The sequence below is a fragment of the Camellia sinensis genome, chromosome 10 (genome assembly GCF_055761805.1).
Source record: "Camellia sinensis isolate YWXY chromosome 10, ASM5576180v1, whole genome shotgun sequence".
In the NCBI taxonomy this organism is placed as follows: domain Eukaryota; kingdom Viridiplantae; phylum Streptophyta; class Magnoliopsida; order Ericales; family Theaceae; genus Camellia; species Camellia sinensis.
The window spans coordinates 176,412,100-176,434,650 of record NC_138970.1 but is presented as its reverse complement, the minus strand read 5'-3'; the positions used below and the strand labels follow the sequence as shown (position 1 = coordinate 176,434,650).

Genomic DNA, 22,551 nt, shown 5'->3' with positions numbered 1-22,551 from the left:
GCATTAAAAATCTGTCCTGAAGCATTGGGGTTTTCAGTATAATAATGAGAACTGAAAAAATGTCGGATAATTAAACTTTTGCCAAACTAATGGGATTGTTAAAGATCATGATTCCATTAACAAAAGATAAATGCTTCAAATGCGTACATTGATAAATCAAATGACTGCAAATAATAAATGAAAAATGCCCCAGAAGCATGCTAAAGAATGAAAACAATAGCCAGATTACCATAGAGAAAGTTAGACAAACAAATCCAGAAAATTGGAAAAAGACAAAAACAGAAGAACTAGATGGGTCAACCTTGTACAAGAATACCAATATTAAATTAAATTTTGATCAAAAAGTACATCAAAGGGCCAATAAATAAATACAACCCATAGAAGATAATATAACAAAGAATTACCCGTTGCGGTCATAGGATTTCCAAGCATACCAGATTAGATGCAAACCAGTACAAAAGTTAGCCAATGATTGTGAGCTTCCTTGTCAAGCTCCATCAAGAATGAAGCCGCTCCTCATTTCCAACAAAAGGAAGATCAAACATTTACATTGTATGAGAAACTATACATTTCATTTTCCTATTGAATCAAACTGTTACACATGATCTATACAATGAAATCTCCCTCAAGAACAGAGATACAAAAAAACACTGCTCCCAAAGGAAAACCTAAACCTAAAAAAGTAGTAACAACAATAGTATGTACAAGTCCTTCATCAGGACAAAAACAACTCTTCCACTTCCGGCATTAACATAAAGAATCAAGCTACAACTTCTTAACTCCTAAAAAAAACCTACATCTTGTACTTTACATGATTACAGACATAAAACAATTGATGGTTCTTCGTGCTTACAGGAAAGAAAGCTCCATCAACAGACAACAATTTCTTGAGATTTTACAATAACCACTTACAAGTGGAACAGCGACCCATGTTACAAAGTACAAATAGCTAAATCTGACCCCTAATGAAAAGAATCAACATTATCTGATACAACAGATCAAATATGAACAAACATGGGCCTCATAATTTGTACAAGAATTTTACAAAGACACTGACGAGATACAAGTGATCTACAAAGATGGGCCAATTACATGCTGTGAACCTACAACAACAAAATCAGTTCACAGACGAGATAAAAGTGCTCGGCATGCAGACCGGCAGGCATTGTGGTTGCATCCAAGAACTCGACTCCAATATGCTTCACTTATTGATAAGTTCATGAATTGGATGCTTTCTAAACGTTTTCTTCCAGAAGCACATTTTCAAAGTTTTGAGGAAGTGCTTGAGGAAAACAAAATGACAAGTAATATGTTCAAGGCTTCTTTGGCATACTAGCAGGCCATGTGATTTTCATAGAAATCCAGGAAAAGCAGCCAACTTAAACCATCTTCCTTGAGATAACCAACATAGGCTGATTCAATCACAAAAACAGGTAGTTGCCAACTCGCTCCCTGAATATGATGATAAGAAAAATCCCCATGTCAAAAGTCATAACTTATTAAGAAAGACTGCCCAATATGCCACACCATAATCTATATCAACACTGATTATCATGGATAGAATATTAAAAAGAGCATTGAATCACGAACTGACATCAAGCTCTATATCAAACTCTTTATCAATATAACAACCATTTTACTCGGTTAAACACCTAAGAGTTCATATTTTGATTTCAATCCTTCAATCAAAAGGCAGCATCGTGTACATAACTTCTAGAAGATATGAGGACATGATATATCAACTCGACACATTCTGGTTAACTCTAAAGTTGGTTTTTCTAAGATATTTAATATAAACTACCAAGCTAAAATGCCCAAGAGATAGGCATGTATATCCCTCGGTAGAGAAGAATCCAAATGATGCCAATGTCAGACATGATAAGTTCCAATCAACTAGAACTGAACTTCAAAAACTAACTGGACATTCATATAATCTTGACTTCCAACCAAACCATTCTTTTGAGCTTCCCTTTCCCCATGTATGTCTGTAAAATCTATATACATGTACACATGTACATGTGTGCCTATATGTGCACATATATCAGTCAGTTTGTGTCTATCACTGCTCACATATACACAGGGGCATGGACAGCAATATATACTCCAAGTGCCCACTAATACCATCAGTGGTTTTGCCACACCTTAAGCAACCATCTCAATTCACACACCTGTTGTTCATTATCAATAAAGGGTAGTCTCAGGTTTCTCTTTTTACCCATAGAGAATTTGAATATATACTCCAAGTGCTCACTAACACCATCAGTGATTTTGCCACACCTTAAGCAACCATCTCAATTCACACACCTGTTCTTCATTATCAATAAGGGGTAGTCTCAGATTTCTCTTTATCTTTTTACCCATACAGAATTTGAAGATTCTCAGACGGTTTAACCTCAATCACACAAGGGATCAGCTACCAAACTCAAGAAAAGCAATTCCCATCCAGGCTAAGAATGTTTGGGAGCAGGAAAGATAGAAAATGTTCTACATTCTGCGGTTGATAATCTTGACCTATTACACCTAGGAAGAAAACAGTACATATTTTAGGTGCAATTGAGGAGCTCAAGACTTCTAAAGCAGGTAGAGGGAAATGAGAATATTTTAGACTAACATGATGAGGATTACTTCTTTCTTTCCTTTTTTTTAAAGAGACTAATATGTGGAGGATGAATTTTATCTATATCAATGGAACCACTGACAGGTTGAATAACCATTCATGCATCAATGACCAGTTGCAAAAAAGGACAGAAGGGCACAAAACAGGCAATAAAAGCACAAAATACTTTAGCTTTTGTCACATTGGCCCCAAGAAGTAAATACATAAATAACACCAATAGCACTTAGGTTGCATTCAGATTAACAGATTTGAAATGAAGGGATTTAGGATAAACTTGAAGAGGATGGAGCAATTAAGTTGTATTGAGAGATTTGAGGGAAATGCTAAAAGCGAGGCATGAGAGATGCATCCTAACTAAAATACACGTGCACTTCAAATCCTTAGTAGGATGGATTTCTTTTTCTTTTTCTTTTTTTTTTTTTTTTTTTCTTCTTGTAATCTAATTATTTCAAAATTATGATTTAGGCTTCTAAACTCAAGGTATATAGCTTCAAAATCCACTTATAGCTTGTTTGAATATATGCTTATGTAGCAAACCTTTAAAATTAACTATAATCCACACATTTGAAATTCACTAATCCAAATGCAACATTGACTTCTAATACCAAACATATGATGTTTCCTTCCAATATGTTCACATCAAGCAATGGTGCATCTAACTACCTACCTAACAGCACTGTCAATTTACATTTCACCTTTCTACACACCAAAAATGCCATATAAAGCATGTTTCAAAAAACAAAAGGTTAAGAACAAGACAAAAAAAGCTCCGTATACTGAGTTTGCAAACTCAATGCACAACTATAAATAGGTTTACACATGCATGAACAGTAGACATGTCTTAGTCTTGTATGACTCATATTATGTAATTTATATGAGTAACTTTTGAAGTGCAAAAATACACAACAGTCATGACAAAGTCATGAAAGGTCATAAAAGGTGAATAATCCTAATTTGTAGTCAAATCCAAATAACAAAACTACTGTGATTTTATAGTCAGAAACCAAAGGAACAATATATTTCCTCTTGGCTGTTCTAACAGGATTTATTCATATCCACCAAGACAAGTCTTAGAAAGCTAGAACCCACCCAAAGATGCATATAAGCATTCTATGAATACAAAATTGAAAAGATAAACCTAATTCTTCAAAACACACATTATCTTCTAACAAACACCAGAACGGAGGAAACACAATCATTTGGCCATAACTGATGCCAATTGCACATAAAGAACTTAATTAGATAACTTGCCAAATATCTATATACAAAATTCTACCATTGAAGTATGTCAGAAGTAGAAAGGAAACTGCAATAATCATGATGGGATAATACAGTTCTATCCATCTAGTGGTTAAAGGCTTCACCAAGAAAAAAGACAACCAACTCACAAAATCATATAGAATAGCAAAAAGTTTCAAGTATCTCAAGGTTGCATGCCCTAAGAAGTAGTAGTCTTGAAAAAGGAGGATTAGTAAAACAAACATGGAACCAATGGGATGGCTGTTAGCTGGGCATTAACAGTCCAACCCCTAAAAGGCAAATCCACAATTGTAAGCTACTTCAAATCTATAAAGTTTTTTTATGCAAGTGTTGCATCAAATTAGGTTTTGTAGGTAAAAGCAAAGAGGAAGATATATTTTTCCTTCCTACCCACACATAAACAGAACTTACTTTTTCAGTTCAGAAGCTAAACTGCATGTACACCAGAAAGAACAGAGGTAGATGCATTCTAGCAATCCGTTGATGAGACATGATGATTTGAAAATGCTAAGGTCAAGGTCTCATAGGACCCTTATATGGAGAATTAAAAGCTTGATTATGTCACTCTGATGGCAGGCGTCTGCGCTTCCCATAATCCACATCCCTTGATCTCCTGTGATCCTCTTCTGGCATCGCTTTGGACCGGCTCCGAGATCTTGAAGAAGACTGTCCTCTATCCCAGTCATCCTCATAGCCCAAGTCTTGTTCTCTTTGCCGAGGGTTTCGGTAACCATCCTTCTCCTCCCTGTACCTGTGTTCCCTATCAGATCTGTCCCTTTCCACCTCCCTCTCATCACGATGCCTTTTCTCAGAGTTTCCTGACCAATCACGTTCAGAACCCCATTCCTTCTCCCGGGAAGCAGCATTTGATCTTACTCCTTTTTCGTGGCTTGCCTCTCCATATCCATATTCAGAAGCACCATCTTCACCACCATAGCTCGATTCTCTTGTCCTCCGGCCATGTTCTTCCCCTCCCCATCCACCCATGCTCGTGTCTGTCCACATTCCTGCATGATGTCCATCCATCCCAGTGGGCCCCATCATTCCCATTCCATTAGCTGCCATTCCTCTGCCAAAGAATGCAGGGTTCACATGAGGAGCCACCCCAGCAAGTCCCATTGCATTAACAGCTGGAAATGAAGGAAGCATCCCAGGGAAAGGGGGACCCGAAAACCCTCCATAGCCAGCTCCTCTACCCATATAAGTTGGGTCAAATCCAGCACCCATCATACCCTGAGGATGCATCAAACCACCAGGAGGACCACCAAAAGCAGGACCCGCAAGGCCTTGCCCATACCCTCCTCCACTACCACCAATTCCGACACCAGAAGTGCTTCCAATCATATTCTTTGCTCCCATAGGCCCTCCTCTTCCCCTCATAGGTCCACCCCCAGGGCCTCTATTATTGAGTATTCCCTGCCCACCTCGTCCCCCCCACCCACCTCTTCCATAATTCCTCCCTCCATCTCCACTAGGTTGATTCATCCCACCACCTCTCCCCACCCCATCATTCATAGGCCTCCTTCCCTGTGTCTGAGACTGAGGCTGGACTTGGTTTTTGTTCATATAAGAAGAAGCCATCTGCTTTATGGTTTGTGGAGAAGCAAAGGCCACTACACAAGCTCGCCCATTAAAAATATGACCATTCATTCCTTCTTTGCACGCAGCTGCAGCAATTGCATCATAAAATTCAACTTGACAATAGCCTTTTGATTTTCCACTAGCTCTCTCATCAAAGAACTTAATCTCCTTGACCCTCCCATATTGGGATAGCACACTCTCAATCTCCGCATCAGTAGTCCACCAATGCAGTTCTCCCACAAAGATCATGGTTCCGCCATTCTCCAAAGCAGGCCGAATCAGATTTTCATTAACCATTGGACGGTTCACATTTGCATTTGCATTTGCATTTACATTCATACCCATCTGATTAGCTGATATCTGTGGAACACTTCTAGGGCCGCCTGTACCAGAGTTCAGCAGCGAAGCAGACTCAGCGGCCAACTTTACTGACATTTTAGTAGAATCAACCCCAATTTTCTGAGGCATTGGAGTTGATCCTTGAAAGCCCAAATTTGCAGGTTGAGTATCATGAGTCATCCCGTGAACCCTTCCTGTTTGAGCAATATCAGTAGTTCCTAGTTGTTCCCTATCAGCTGTCAACCCATCCTTCGGCTCAGTAAAATGGATCCCAGAATTCGAGTACTTCCCTTCAGTTGCAACCCCGTGGACGCTTAGCTGTTGTGCCCCTGCAGCTTCAGCTCTAGGTTCAGGAAGATTAGTTTTCTGTGCTTGAAATCCCCCATTACCCACACCAGGAGATGGCACTGGTGCCTCTGAACGCTGCAGCTGCAAGAAACCTTCTCCAACATTAACATCATTATATAGATCATCATATTCATCATCTTCACCTATTATATCATCTGCAAGAGCAGAAATCGCTCCACCTCCCTGATACTGCATCTTTTGAGCCCCTACAAATTCCTCATCTCCATAATCTAATTGCTCTTCAGCTGTCGGATCCATTTAAGCTAACTCAAAAATAATCAAGAGTACCTATTATTTCTCCACCTATTTGAAAACAATAAAATAGTTATTACATTTGTCTCTTACTTGGCATAAACAGGAAGCAAAGAAGACAGATCCCTAAAACATGACCCCTAAATTCACCCCTAATGATGCGGCATGAGTTTGAGTCTTAGGTGGTTGATTTTTAAACAGATCAATAACTGATGGAGATAAAAAACACTCCCTGATACAGTCTCAAGTTTTTTTCCAACAGAAATATAGAGATCAAAAACACTCGCAAGCTTAATGAGTGATGAGAATTGAACAGAGCACAACATAAGAAAATTAATAGTCATAATAGATCAATAAATAACAGAACTAGAAAATTTTATATGTATACATACACACAAGCACATTAACTGTGAAATCTTAATCATCCTAAAACAAAAGAACCATAGAGATCTTTAAATAAGAAATAGAGATCTAAACCCACATATGCAGCCAACCTTATATTTTCATATACCCATCTGATGACGATAATATTTACAGTCACAGTTGATAAATTATCAAATGTCCACTTCAAAAAAATCACCAAAAACAGACAAATTTCAAATACCCACCATGTAATTTCTCAAAATATTGATAAATCGCAAACACCCGCTAGAGGGTAACATCGAATATATGGCATAAAAATATCAAAGTCAAAGCACAACCCAACAAATCGGAATATAAATTACCAAAATCAGCTGAAAACAATCGAATCGCAGTTTGATTTCGTTCTTACCAATTCATGCGACCATCATAAATTGACTGAAAAGAGAATTCCTTTTTCTTTTTTTTTCTTTTTTCTTTTGTTTTGTGCGATTTGTGTAGGGAGATTAAATATCGGGTTAGAGCTTCGCTTACTCTTCTTCTTCTTCTTTTGTCTTTAGGCTCTGAGCTGCGAGGTCAGACAAACACGCATATGGCCTCTCCTCTCTCTCTCTCTCTCTTCTTTGCGATGTATTCTACTGTGGTGTCGGAGCTTTCTTCCCATTATAATATGATCATTAATTCTAAAGCAATAAAATAAAAGATAAATTATAAATATATTTATTTAAAATACGAATTGTTTTTTATAATTTAAAAAATTAAAAATACTTTTTTGTAAAAAATATTTATTTAATAAAATTCCTAACTGTTCTTTTGTATAACAATAAAATTAATTGAATTATTAATTAAAATATATTTCTGATAATATTAAAAATTGTTAATTGAATTGATAATTTATTGAAAAAATAAACCTTTTGTCATGAAATTAAAAATTTCAGAGGACAAGATGTAATTTTTTAAACTATAGGAGCAATATGCATTTTAAATAAATTTTATAAATGTATTTGTAATTTACTCAATAAAAATAAAAATTAAGAAAAGGAAGATCAAGAATTGCCTTTAATTTATTAATTTTTCAACGGTGAATATAAATTTATAACGCTATTTTAATCATATTTTATGCATATTTTAATTAGAAAGTCATGTTCAGAAAAATTATCTCATAATTTTATACAAATTGTAATTTTGCAAGGAGATTGAATTGGTGTTGTGTGATTTCATGTATAGAATAAATTTAAATCACCGATGATGAATAAAATTTTTAGGTAAAAAATATGAGTTTATAGTATTATTGTATTTTAGTTGATAATGCCCAAAACTGATACGATTTGATGAGAAATGATAGAATGAGGAGAGAAAAAATATATATTTGATTTATAAGTTAAATGATAAATGATAAGAAATTGAGAACGAAATCTCTTATTTTATATATGTATATGTATATATATATATATTTTTATCAAAATTGGTGTGAGAAATAAATTGATCAACTGTTTATTTTTTATAATACTCAAATTGTCCATTGAAATATTTAAAAATACAAGAAAATCTCATTCATATACCTATATCACATATTTTACTCTTACTAATTCAAAAATGATATAAAGAAAATACAATCTTGCTTGTTTCCACATTTCAAAAAATACTTTTCGAAAAATTTTACTTTCTTATTTTTCGTTTTTTTGTTTTTACTGAATTTTTTAAATATTTTAAGCAATTTTTTTACTTTTTAGACACACCTAACATAAATACACTTAAAAAGTAAAAAAAAATTATAAAAAAAATCTTTTAAAAATTCACTAAATACGAAAAATACAAAAAAAAAAATATAAGAATTCAGTACATTTTTTGTATTTTTATGTGTTTATTAATTTTTTAAAATATTTTTTCATAAATTTTTTACTTTTTAGATACGTCTAAGTAAAGTGCATCTAAAAAAGTAAAAAAATGTTTAAAATTTAAAAAATATTCACTAAAAACAAAAAAAATACGAAAATAAAAAAAATCAGTTTTCAAAAAACTTAATCCAAAAAACTCAAACCAAACACACTTTATTTTTTTTTTTTCATCTAAAGATATTACAACCAATTATTTTTTGTTTTTTATTTTTTATTTTTACGTTCTCAAAAAGAATTGGGAGAGGGTTTAATTGGATTAATTAACAAAATTAGTTGGGTCAATTCAAGAACATATTTTAATGCAAAATAAACGGAGTCTAATCCTTTTCAGTAGGCCTTAGATAAGCTATAGGCCAATCCACTTTTTAGCTCTTACTTGAACCCAAACCAGCCCGACTACCTCAAAACCTGATCAAGCCATTTGGGCCTTGAATTGACCCAACTAATTTTGTTAATTAATCCACTTAAACCCTCTCCCAATCATGCCTGAAGCTAGCTCCGACAACACCGATCATCAAGACCCCTTGGCCCTGGTGATTACCTCAGAAGAAGAGGAAGACCACCTCATAAGAAGTACCAAAAAAATCAAAAGTTCAACCTCCACTATGGATCAACCCATGGAAAATGAGGTAGCTATGGAGACTGAAAGGATAGAGGAAAGTCCCCCACCCAAATCTTTCAAGGAAGCACTGACCTCCACTTCCAATGGCGATTATCTCTTTGATAGCAGAGTAGAAATCCTCTCCTCGGATGAGAATGATGACAACCAGGAGCCTCACTCTCATATTCAAACCACTCTGCCAAATCATATGGGACCCCACGTATCTCACTGCCAAAAAAACTTCTAGAGAAGATTAGAAAGCCGTGGGTTAATACTTTGATTGTTCGATTATTGGGCAAAAGTATTAGGTATAAAATGCTTTGTGCCAAAGTCAAGACTATGTGGAGACTGCAAGGGGAATTTAATGCCATTGACCTTGGCTACAATTATTTCCTCTTTAAATTCTCTGACCCCTCCAACTGTGAAATTGTCTTCACGGGGAGCCCATGGGTGATTATGGATCACTACCTCACCGTCAGACGATGGGAACCAAATTTTAAACCATCGGAAGCTTTTGAAACCATAACCGTAGTCTAGGTTCGGTTTCCCGAGCTTCCGATAGAGTATTACCAGGAGAAAGTCTTATTCGCTATTGCCAAAACCATTGGCAGACCTCTAAAAATTGACTGGACCACGGCAATGGCTACTCGGGGAAAATTTGCTCGAGTGTGTGTGGAAATGGATTTGAGCAGGCCCCTGAAACCCAGATTCTTACTTGAGGGCAACTGTTACACCATTGAGTATGAATCCCTCCATTCCTTTTGCTTCTTATGTGGACAAGTAGACCATCGAAAAGAAGCATGCAGATTCAAGACCAACAATGCTCCACCGGAGGGGAAAAATCCAGCCACTACATCAGAAACTAACGGCTACCTGCAACAAGAGGTAGATAATGTAGAGGCTTTTGGCCCATGGATGTTAGTTACTAAAAGAAATAGAAGGCCAGTCCATAACAAAAGGGCCCAAGACCCTCATGACCCAACCTATCGAAATAAATTTAAAAGCCTCGAAGAGGGCCCAGATGGCCAAGCCAGCCACCACAGGAGAAAGAAAAATATCCCAGTAGGTCATGACATCGCCCAACAAGAGCCCAACATACATATCGGATCAAACCAACCCAATGAACCTAAAGGCAAAGGCAAAGGCAAAGGCAAAGGTAGGGCACACCATCTCCCTTCCACAGATTCAGATAACCATAATACAATTCAGAGACAATCCAGCTGGAAGCTATCTGAGAAAGGTACATCATCACACCATAGAGATCAAACTGCAATAGCTACTGAATTGATTCCTTCAGTAGTGTACACTCAACCCCCGAATGATCTAACTATGGTTGATATTAACCTACCCCAGTCAACTAGGGTACTCTCACCTCTTATCAACACACCAGCTCTCAATCCCTCCGTTCCCCCATCTCACAACAGAGAGCCACCTGATCCAGGAGATCCTATCCATGGCGACGGAAGGCAGCCCGACTGCAGATTACCGACAAATGGAAGCGGTAAAGCACCTCAACCAGACCAGCTCTCTGAACCTATTGTTAGATCCAGAGACAGAAGCAACTCACGTCGTCGCTTTCGTATGGTGGATCGAACAAATATGAATGACAGCAGAGCTAAGCTGGGAGGACAGGAAACTGAAGCCTTTCCACTAGTTTCAAATGGCCTCCATGAGGGCAGAGGCAGACGACCGTTGGAGGATCCGCAGCATCATTAAGGACCTGGTAACCGACTCTCCCTTAACTCTCCCATCCATGGATTTGCTCCGTTTACTTTTCTAGAATTGCCGCGGTGCCGGAAATAATACCTTTAAACACAATTTAACTGAGCTTGTTCGAACTCACAAACTTGAAATTATCATTCTCCTGGAAACAAAAGTGACTTTTAGCAAAATAGGAAATTTTTTCAACCAACTGGGATTCACCGCATCCACTGTAGTTGATCCAGTAAGAAGAATGGAAGGAATTTGGATAGTTTGGGATCCCACCCAAGTCAATGTTCGAGCTTCTTCTGCTAACTCTCAAGCTATTCGCACTACCATTCATAAAGAAGATTTTGAAGAGTGGGTCCTTGCAGCAGTCTATGCCAGCCCTAACCCTGTTTTGAGGGAAAACCTGTCGAAGGACCTGGAGGCAGTGGCTAGGGATATGGAGAAACCATGGTTGGTAGCTAGTGATTTCAACGACTATGCTAACCAAGGGGAAAGACGGAGCTACACCGCTTCCCACAACTCTGTTCGTTACCAAAAGTTCCTGGACAGGGTCAATAATTGCAACCTGATCGACCTTGGGAGTTTGAGCCCCAGAATGACATGGACGAACAACAGGCATAGCCTGGCCAACACTATGGAGAGGTTGGATAGGGCTATGTGTAACTCAGATTAGTGAACCCTGTTCATAGAAGCCACAGTCAGGGTTCTTCCATGAACCTACTCTGACCACTCACCATTGATACTCTACACCCAAGGTTTGCATTCCCCTACCCCCTTTCATAGGCCCTTTAGATTTCAAGCAGCTTGGATGACCCACCTAGGCCTTATTGATGTTATCACCTTCTCCTGGAATGATATGAAAAATAGTCTCATTGATTCTACTGATGAGTTCACCCGTAGGGTAAAAGAGTGGAATAAAAAAGTTTTCAGAAATATTTTTAAAAGAAAACGACATCTCCTTGCTCTCATTGAGGGCATCCAGCGCTCCTTTGCTATTAATTTTTCTCATAACTTGATTTTGCTGGAAAAGGATCTCATTAAATCTTATAATACTACTCTATTCCAGGAGGAGGTGTTATGGTTTCAAAAATCTAGATCTAAATCTATAACTCTTGGTGATAAGAATACTAAATACTTCCATGTGTCTACTATCACCAAGAGAAGGAAACTCAAAATCAATGCTCTTAAAGATTCGTCAGGTGTTTGGACGTCTGAGGCTCATAGTCTTAAGCATATTATCCTGGATTATTTTCATAACCTCTTTGACAGTGAGCCCATTAATCACCTTGAGCATTGGTATAATCTAGCTCCAACTCAATTCACCCTGGATGATAATACAGCTTTGCTCAGACCTCTCTGTAACTCGGAAATCCTTGGGGCTATGAAAAGCATTGGTGCCTTCAAAGCTCCTGGAAAGGATGGTATGGAGGCTATTTTTTATCAAAAATATTAGAGTACCGTTGGCCCCTCTGTGTGTGATTTTGTCCAAACCTGCTTTATGAATTATAATGTCCCTGCGTCTATAAATGAAACCCTTATTGTTTTGATCCCTAAAGTTGAAAACCCCGAAACCATTAAGCAATTTAGACCCATCAGCCTCTGCAATGTAAGTTACAAAATCATCACCAAGCTCATAGTGGGTAGAATTAGGCCCCTTCTTGATATTTTGATTAGCCCTAACCAAAGTAGTTTCATCCCTGGTAGAAACACCACTGATAATATTATCATCACTTAGGAGATTCTCCATACGTTGAGACATAAAAAAGGCAAGAGATGTGGTATGGTGTTTAAAATTGATCTTGAAAAGGCCTATGATAGACTTTCCTGGGACTTCATTAGAGAAACCCTCATTGAATTCAAGCTTAATGACAATTGAATTAATCTAATCATGAGTTATGTCTCTAACAATCACTCCTCCATCCTCTGGAATGGAGAAGTCTTAGATGGTATCCAGAACAAAAGGGTTCTCAGACAAGGAGACCCTCTTTCACCCTACCTTTTTGTGCTTTGTATGGAAAGACTGTCTAATATGATTAATTACAAAGTCCAAAAGGGATCCTGGAAAGGTCTCAAGGCCTCTGCTAAAAGCCCTCCATTCTCTCACTTGTTTTTTTTTGCTGATGACCTTATGCTCTTTGCTCATGCTGATCATAAAAATTGTGATACCATTATGGAGGTCGTTTCAAAATTTTGTGATATCTCTGGCCAAAAAATTAACTACCTCAAATCAAAACTTTTTGTCTCTCCCAACATTCATAATAATCTTGCTACATCCCTTAGCTCTCACTGTGGCATTCCTCTTACCCAGGATCTTGGCAAGTACCTAGGTTCCCCTCTGCTTCACTGTAGAATCTCCAAGAATATTTTAATGATATCCTCACCAAAATAAAACTCGTCTAACGGGTTGGAAAACTAAGTCGCTTAACTTGGCTGGTAGAATAACCCTTATTCAATCTGTTACCTCAGCCATTCCCACTTATAATATGCAAACCATGGAGCTCTCTAGAAAGATTTGTGACGAGATTGACAAAATCAACCGTAATTTCCTTTGGGGTGATTCTGAGACTCATAAGAAAATTCATTTGGTCAATTGGGACAATGTGTGTAGAAGTAAATCAGAGGGAGGTTTAGGTATCAAGAAAGCTAGATTTCAAAATGCTGCTTTGTTAACTAAACTGGGATGGAAATTCCTGACTAAGGGCAATAGACTTTGGTGTACTGTGCTCCGCTCTAAATACTTAAGTCATCAGAGTCTTTACTCTTGGCCTTTAAAGAAAAGATCCTCTCACATCTGGAGGAGCATGTGTAAGTACAGAGATGTCCTGAAAAAAGGGATTAAATGGACAGTAGGTAGTGGGAAGGACATATCTCTTTGGACTGATTGGTGGTGTGGGCAACTTCTCCTATCTCAGCTGAATATTTCTTATCCAGCTAATGAATTTGACAAGGTTAGTTTACTCATGGATGAAACAGGCAGGTGGAATTTAGCCCAGATTGCACTTCTGATTCGCTGGCAGGACCTTCAACTTATCCTCGGTATCCCTAGGCCCTCCTTTGTATGTTGTTCTGATACTCCTACTTGGGCTGCTTCATCTTATGGTGGTTTTACTACTACTTCTGCTTATAAATTAATTTCCAATGATTCCTCTACTCTGACTGACAGGGGCTGGAAATGGATGTGGAAACTCAAAATTCCCCAAAAACTTAAGTATTTCCTGTGGCTTGTTTTAAAAGGGAGACTTCTAACTAATCAATTGAGACTTGTGAGAAATCTATCCCAAACTGACCTTTGCCCGAGATGTGGTCAGTCCAGTGAAGACACCAACCACCTGTTGCGCAGCTGCCCCATGTCCAAAATCATATGGATTCACCTCCAAAACACTAAGTGGTGGGCTGAGGGAATTGATAAGCCTCTTGAGGAATGGGTTACTTGTCATTTTAAAAGTAAAATCCAATTCCAAGGTCATAGATGGTCCATTGTATTTATTGTTTCCCTTTGGCAAATTTGGAAGGATCGAAACTTAGTTGTTTTTGAAAATTAAAGTAACCCTTACCTTAATAGTCTCAAGAAGATCACAGATCTTGTGACTGAAATTGAAGAGGCTTTTCAATCCCTTCTTCACCCACATTTCTCTCCTCCTAGACTGATTCATTGGCTTCACCCTCTTGCAGGTAAATTAAAATTGAATGTTGATGGGTGCTCCAAAGGAGATCCCGACTAAGCAGGCTATGGTGGACTATTGTGGGATGAGACAGGAAGCTGGGTATGGGGCTACTATGGCAAGCTAGGCCACTGCTCTAATTTGGAGGCTGAATTATGGGCCATCTACAGAGGCCTTACCATTCTCTTCCAAAAAGGCACCAACGAGGTGGAGATTGAAACCGATTAGGAGCAAGCCATCAACCAACTTCAAGAAGGCCCGACTCCACACTCTCCTTACAAGGCACTCATTGAAGATGCCAAGTTCTTACTGGTTCGCTGCAATTGCTCCCTTGGACATACTCTGCGAGAAGGCAACAGAGTGGCAGATAGATTAGCCAACCTGGGAGTTGCCCAAGATGAACACCTTGTTTTCCTTGAATCACCACCAGTAGAAACTTGTTCCCTGCTTATAGAAAACATGATTGGTTGTAGTGTGCTGAGAGACTAGTATCTCTCGGCTTGTTTCTGGGACTTATTTCCTGTGTTTGCTTTTATTTCCTATGAATCAAAAAAAAAGTGAGCAAAATCTTTTTGTTAAAAAAAAAATTTAATAAAAGATCCAAAATGACTTGCATCAAAAGCTACCACCATCTCATTTTATGTATGATATGTACAATTTAAGGATAAGCATTGTATTGCTAGCATTGTAAATTGTTCTACAGGATCATGATATTTTTTAATCTCTTGTATAATTATATTTAATTTATTAAAAAGTATGTAAAATATAATTTTAAATTTAATAAAGTTTTGTTTTTACTTTTAATTGAACTTAATATATTTTTTGTCTATTATTTAAATTAATCTAGTAAAAAAATATAATTTTTATAAATTAAGAAAATAAAACTAAGTTGAAATCAAATATTTTTGTAAATAATTTCATTTAATGAAGATTAGTTTCATTAAATTTAACTTGTGAATAAATTTTTAATTTTTTTTTCATATATTTGTTATTTTTAGTTGGTAGTGATATTTTTTGATATAACACGACATGAACCGGATATTGACCATAAATGACACGACATCATACAAAATAATAAACGGACCGAGTTAGTGTTGAGATAATTTTAATACAAACCCAAGATGACACGACACGAATATGACCCAATACAACACGATGCCCACCCTTACCTGACACCACAAAGGATGGTATAGTTAATAATTGAACAGTTCTTAGATCTCATTTAAAAACTCATGCTTTTAGTAAAAAAGCCACTACAAAAAGTAACTCATTATCTCTATTTTTTTTTTTGCATATTTTTTTATAAAAAATTAAAAAATCATTAAAAAAGTCAATTCTCAAAAGGCCTTTAGGTCTCATTTGGCAAGTGTCTGTTTTAGCCTAAAAGCTAAAAAGGTATTAAAAAAAAATCAAAAAACCTACAATTTTTATTCTACGAACCTATGCACAATAACTAGTGTACTAGACAACAATTGGTTTTTCGCTTCATACCTTTTCGTGTACTTGGCAGCCATAAAAAATTGTTCACTGTGATTGTGTGGAAAAAAATTATTGCGAGCCATGGGTGTATTTGGTTTGTGTTTTTAAACAAATTTTTTTTTAAAAAAAAAATATAGAGAGAGAGTTTAAATTTTTTTATGATTTATTCGGTTGTATATTTTGAAAATAATTTTGAAATTTGGGAGTTTGAGATGATTGATATTTTGTTATGAGAAATGTTTCGTAACTCGAAACACTTTTGCCCCGTATGGCTCGACTGCCCAAAACGACGTCGTTTTGGGCAGTTTTTTTTTTCCTTTTTTTATATCTGAAACAGGGAAGGGAGAGAGAGAGAGAGAGAGAGAGAGAGTGAGAGAAAGAGAGATGACAAAAGAAAGAGAGGGAGGGCGAACACACACACACACACAGAGAGAGAGAGAGAGAGCTAGTGATGGTGATGGTGATGGTGATGGCGATAGGCGACGGTGCGATAGTGATGGGTGACGGACGTCGATAGGTGACGGTGCGACGGTGATAGGCGACGGTGTGAGACGGTGATGAGTAACGGTGTAGATCTGTGTTTGGTTTTTTTTTTTTTTTTTTTTGATTTTGAAAATCTGTGTTTGATGATGATGATGTTGTGTGTTGTTGTAGTAGATCTGTGTTTGGTTTTTTTTTATTATTTTGATTTTGAAAATCTGTGTTTGATAATGATGATGTTGTGTGTTGTTGTGGTTATTGTTGATGATGATTTGAACAGTCTGATTGGTTTTGGTTGTTGATGATGATGTCTGATTGGTTTTGATTTTGGTTTTGGTTGTTGACTCTCTCTGTCGCTTCTCTCCTCTTCTCTCATTTTCTCTTCTCTTTTTTCTTCTTCTTTTTCTTCTGCTTCTGCTTCTGCTTCTGCTTCTGCTTCTGCGAGTTATGGAAAAGGAAAAAGAAAAGAAAAGATGCCAAAACAATGTCGTTTTGGAATTTCGGGCCACTCGAGCCTCTGATATTTCGAGTTACATAGCAGAACTGATTTTGTTATAGTTGAGTAGATGTGTATGAGAAAAAAAGTGATTGAGTAAGGGAGAGGAGAGAGAGAGAGAGAGAGAGAGAGAGAGAGAGAGAGAAAAGTGATTGTTTGATATATAATAGAGAGAGAAGTAATTTTAAATTTTTTTTGAAAAAATTTATAACCAAACATATTTTTAGAAATTTTCAAATTCAAGTCAATTTTCAAAAAAAAAAAAAAAAGAAAAAGAAAAAGAAAAATTAATATTGAACACAAGTTACAAACATGACATGATGGCTGCCAGTCTGCACAGTGTCGTGCAATCATACTGTCACGGGTTATAATAAGGGTTGTCAATTTACCCATTTTTATATTATTTATTTTCACATTTTTTTCATAAAAAGTCAAAAAGTTCATCCTAAATTAGGGGTTGTTTGGGGTGTCCTAAATAAGTGCACTTTTTGTTGTTTTAGACTAAAAAGTTGAGGAAAAAAATATGAATGTTTGGGTTAACTTTTTGATTTTTTACAAAAAAATGTGTATTAAAAAATTGTATAAATAAGTGTATAGGAGAAGTTAGTGATGTAATTCGTACAGTCTAGAGCAGTGGGTGGATTAAGAGATAGGAAATGATTGTCTCCTTTTTTGGGCTTGAATTGGACGGTATTGTTTGGCCCTTCAGGGCCCACCATGGGTCCTGTTTTGCTAATCGGAACCATTCAATGTGTAGAACTTGTCGAGTAATATATGCTTGTAAAAAATCACGGTGATCGGATATCGATAGCTATCTGATCGTGTTAGTTTTTTGTCAACCGTTAACTATAACACTATCCATTTTTTATACAAAACTCATTTGATCATATAGTTAGCAATATCCGATCAACATGATTGTTGCAAGCATATAGTACTCGACGAGTTCTACACATTGAACGATTCAGATTATCAAAACGAGACTCGTGATGGGCCCCCACTAGCCCAACATTACTCTCCAATTTAATGAATATATATACCTAATTTTCTTTTTTTTCCTTTGACAGCCCACTTCCATCAGTTCAGTACTAGTCATGTCAACAGATTGATTTGTATTAAAATATTATGTAAATTAATTTTTTTTATATTTTTAATTTATGAATAGTGATAACTTTTTAACTTTTTTAGTAACTTTTTGTAGGTGTTTGGGAAGTGGGTTTTTATGTAGGTTTTTAGTTGTAGGATATTATTGGATAAAAAAATTTTAGTGTTTAGGAAGATAATTGATTTTTTTTTGTAGTTTGATATGATGTTTGTGAGAGAAAAAGTAAAATGATTATAGAGTTGGATATGATATTTTGTTTGGATTTGCTTTTTTTTTATTTTGCAAAAAAATTGTCTTTTAGTGTAAAAAATTAAAAAAAAAAACCCAACCCACAAACTTCCCAAACACCACCTTGACTTTTTGGATTTTTTTTAAGATGCCAAACCAGGCCTAATTTTTTTTAGTTCATATTTTAGTCAAAAAATCAAAAGTTACTAAGGGCTTGTTTGGGGTGTCCTAAATAAGTGTACTTTTTGTCTTTTTAGACTAAAAAATTGAGAAAAAAAAGATAGTTGTTTGGAATAAATTTTTGACTTTTTATAAAAAGTTGTGTAATATAATATTAGTTAACATGGTAAAATGACTGTTTTACCCATCCTAACTGACACACAATCTCATGCGTACGTGTCACCGTTGGGAAGCGTGACTGTAGGTCTGTGGTGACAATCACTGTGCAACGTATAATTTTAAATATTTTTTTTCATTTCCTTCAACACTGTGCAACGGTCAAAGCAACTGATTTTTTTTCTTTATTCATAATTTGTCTTATATCATGCTTTTCCTTTTGTCATTAATTTTTTTTTCCGTTGCAGTCAATTTTTTTTTTTCTTCTTTTTCTTAACATTTTTGTTTTTATTAATTTCCATTTTAAAAGAATGTATTTTTTTAATTCTTTTCCTTTTATCATTATTATTTGTTTTATTTCTTTCCTTTTTTATTCATTTTTTTTTTTTTTGCATTCTTTTCCTTTTAACATAATTTTTTTTCCATCCTGTAGTCGGTACTTGTCCTTTTAACATTATTATTTTTTTTGTTTTCATTTTTTTATTCAATTTTTTTTTCCCATTCTTTTCGTTATAATTTTTGTTTTCTTTCTTTTCCTTTGTTGTGAATATTTCTTTTTCATTCTTTTCCTTTTTTTTTTCTTCTCCTTTTCACATTTATATTTTATTTTTTATTCTTTTCCTTTTAATATTATTAATTTGGGTTTATTATTTTCCTTTTTTTGTCATTTTTTTGTATTCTTTTCTTTTTACGTGTAAATTTTTGTTGATTGTTTTCATTTTTTATTCATTACTTTTTTTTCTTTTCCTTTTAATTTTTTTTTAAAATTCTTTTCTTTTCACTTTTATTGTTTTCGTTTTAACAAATTTGGTTTCGTTCTTTTTTTTATTGCTTTTTTTGTAATTTTTTTTATTCTTTTCCTTTTTTATTATGCCCAGTGCTGTTCTAAGTTGTTCAACCAAGTTTTTTTATTTTATTCTTTTCATTTCGTTTTCAATAGTGTTTTTTGGACATATGTAGCATAAAATTGGATACAAAACTTTATCAACTTCCTGCTGAGAAGTATTACAAATTCAGAAATACAAAACACATTAACAAACCATGATAATAATCTTTTTTGAATCTGAGTTACACACATTATAAATTTAACCAACATTAATGTTTCAATTATTCGTGTTCAGTTGCTGGGCTAGTTGGTACGTAATGTTCGCTCGTACAACTGTCATTGCGGGGTCGGAGTCCCCTTCCTCAATCACATCCGCAACCCGTGCGTATTCATCGTGGTCGGGCATTTCGGGAGCCACGTATTCGGTGCTATTTGCGATAGGAACTGTGACCTCATCAATTTCACTGTTTCGGCGTATGAAGTTATGTAACGCCATCGACGCACACACGAAGATCACTTGATTAGAGAAACTCAACTTCTGAATATTCCGTAATGCCCCCCACCTCGACTTCCATGCACCGAATGTCCTCTCGATATAACTACGCAATGACGAATGTGCTTTATTGAATAGTTCGAACTCATTTTGTGGTCTTCGATTTCGATGAGCATTTTGGTGATACCTATATCCCTTGTATGGGGCTAGGTACCCTGTCTTGTTGCTGTAGCCGCTATCCACCAAGGAGTATTTTCCTACAACGAACATTTTTTTACAAACAAGTTCTTTGAGAAAAATAATTTTGCGTCAATTTTTTTTTTACATGATATTATCTATTTTTGGTAAGTTCTCAATTACGATAGCAAGTACTAATGTGTAATTTATCTTATATTATTTTCAGATTATACTACTTTGTTACGTAAGATATACTTTTACCAGGTGCGGGGTGCGGGAAGCGATGTTTAGGTTCGGTTGTCACGTAGTGCAGCACCCTACTGTCGTGCATGCTCCCGTCCCAACCGGCTGACACAAACGTGAAGCACAAATCGAAGTCACATACGGCCAGTATGTTCTGTGTTGGGACGCCTTTCCGGCCGTAATACGAAGTGGCGTACTCTTCCGAGACACGAGCCATCACGTGCGTGCCATCTAGTGCACCGATGCAGTCCTACACAACGCACCATTACGCAGAATATATAAATAAAAATTCATGGTATATGTCGCCACTGTGATATTTAAAATTATGTGAAACAATCTCACCTTGAATGGCCGATATCGCCGTTGCGATTGTAATTGTGGGTGGCCCCCCTGTTGCACTTGCTCAGGCGTAAGACTCCTACTATGAACCGCTGTGAACGGTATCATAACTTTCAAAACCTCATGGAAATGCCGTGACAATGTCTCCTTCGAGTGTTGGAATCGTTCTTGCAAATCTTTCATCTTCATTCCCTGCAATGCACAAATGAAAATGGCTACCTTCTCTTCTAGCGGAACGCCATGCTCCCGCTGTGGCTGTGACGCCCCAATTTTTTTTTTTTTATATATCAAGGGAAATTAAATAAACAAAATGACTTAATAAACTAGAAAGTTGACATCTTAATAGGGTAATCCAGCTCTTGTACATAACCAAATGTCCAAATAACAATAGATAAAAACTTAAAATTATCCAAATACAACATCAAATGAAATTATAACGTCCTTAATAGCTATTATATAAAATAATATAATTTATTCGGCTCTACTCAAGGTTTCAGGTCAGCCAAGGCTCTACGTTAGCGTCGACTCCATTTCAGCTTCAATTATTTTCTCGCCAAGACCTGACATAAAACGCCAGGGCAACAAAAATATATGCCATGAGTTTTGCAACACAGTAAGGAAACATAACCAACCTACCATTCTTTTTAAGAAAAAAATAATGAGATTATAAACACGAGATAATAATATAATTGTAAACATGAATTACAACCATTAAAATAATTTCAATAATTTTAATAAATTAGGCGACACTTGAAATCTCACCAAAGAGATTGAACTCACCAACCACTAAGCATGGCAACGGTTAATTTGAAACCCTCCCTTGGTCAAATATTTAAGTGTTACCAACCGTAACTACCAGGGATGCCCACGTCCGGAGTTATATACCCAAGTAGTAGCATCCGTGGTCTGCCCCAAGGAAACGGTCTGCCAGGGGTACGTAACCTCCCTGTGTGCCACCGGCACATCCACCCTTATTCCAAAACCAAATACCGAAAAGGGTTCAAATAAGTCCCGTGCCATCTTAGAGTTTCGCAACACAATTTACGTGAGAATTCTCAAAACCAGGGCTCACCCTGAACAACTGGTATTAACCGTCAATCCCTTGATTTCATACACTCTTTTAAACCAAGACTCACTCTGAAAACTGGTATTAACCGTCAATTGTTAACTTTGTATATGCCTTTAATCCTTTCAGTTAATTTTGATATTAATCACAAATAATTCCAATTTTTAATCACAAATAATGTTATACCAACTCATTAAAATTCGAACATAAAATATTACACATGTCACACAATAATAAACAATTGTACAAAATTTAAATAAACAATTCATTTAAAATCATGTTCCAATTGCCCAAATTTAGTTTTAATTCATCTTAGTAACATCAACCCACAATTCTAAAATATAAATTAGACTTCCTAACCTCTTGAAATTCCATGATGTATATAATACATATAGATCCAATCTTACTATTAATAACAAAATCAACTTAACTCAATTCTTAACCAAATACTTGATTTATAATCATGGGTGTTCTAAAATGTATCTAAATTGAATAAAATTCTTAAATTACATCACATGCATGGATTAAATAAAAATCTAATTATAAAATCAAAATTTTAGGATTAATTCCAAATTTCCATAAACTTGACTTTCTTAAAACATTTCCTTCATCTCTTCAAAAAGAACTTGAATGACTCAATTTCATATAAGACAAATAA

At 35.9% G+C, this 22,551-nt stretch overlaps 2 protein-coding genes and 1 long non-coding RNA gene across 5 annotated transcripts; 1 reads left to right on the top strand and 2 right to left on the bottom strand.

The window, feature by feature from the left end:
- Window positions 1–550: 550 nt before the first annotated feature.
- Window positions 551–7,446, bottom strand: LOC114306772 (uncharacterized). Of its 3 annotated transcripts, XR_003644816.2 has the most exons (3): window positions 7,170–7,421; window positions 4,289–6,448; window positions 551–1,452 (listed from the first exon to the last, which is right to left on the bottom strand). XR_003644816.2 is itself a non-coding variant. In XM_028252063.2 (2 exons), the coding sequence occupies exon 2, from the start codon at window positions 6,401–6,403 to the stop codon at window positions 4,439–4,441; it is 1,965 nt and encodes a 654-aa protein (XP_028107864.1). In that variant the 5' UTR covers window positions 6,404–6,448; window positions 7,292–7,446; the 3' UTR covers window positions 3,992–4,438. The 3 variants fall into 3 exon arrangements, 2 of the variants coding, with proteins under 2 accessions (XP_028107864.1, XP_028107863.1); XM_028252063.2 differs by lacking the exon at window positions 551–1,452 and having other exon boundaries at window positions 3,992–6,448; window positions 7,292–7,446; XM_028252062.2 differs by lacking the exon at window positions 551–1,452 and having other exon boundaries at window positions 3,992–6,448.
- A 3,764-nt stretch (window positions 7,447–11,210) lies between these two features.
- LOC114297443 (uncharacterized) lies at window positions 11,211–11,639 on the top strand. The gene has a single exon (XM_028241874.2). It carries the CDS (start codon window positions 11,211–11,213, stop codon window positions 11,637–11,639), a length of 429 nt encoding a protein of 142 aa, XP_028097675.2.
- An 8,130-nt stretch (window positions 11,640–19,769) lies between these two features.
- LOC114306774 (uncharacterized) lies at window positions 19,770–20,738 on the bottom strand. Its single transcript, XR_014342956.1, has 2 exons — window positions 20,507–20,738; window positions 19,770–20,325 (listed from the first exon to the last, which is right to left on the bottom strand). It is a non-coding gene; the product is annotated as an uncharacterized LOC114306774 (long non-coding RNA).
- Between the last annotated feature and the right edge of the window lie 1,813 nt (window positions 20,739–22,551).

Excerpts from the sequence above, each read along its gene's own strand:
- LOC114306772 (XM_028252063.2), bottom strand. The coding sequence starts at position 6,403 with ATGGATCCGACAGCTGAAGAGCAATTAGATTATGGAGATGAGGAATTT.
- LOC114297443 (XM_028241874.2), top strand. The coding sequence starts at position 11,211 with ATGGAAGGAATTTGGATAGTTTGGGATCCCACCCAAGTCAATGTTCGA.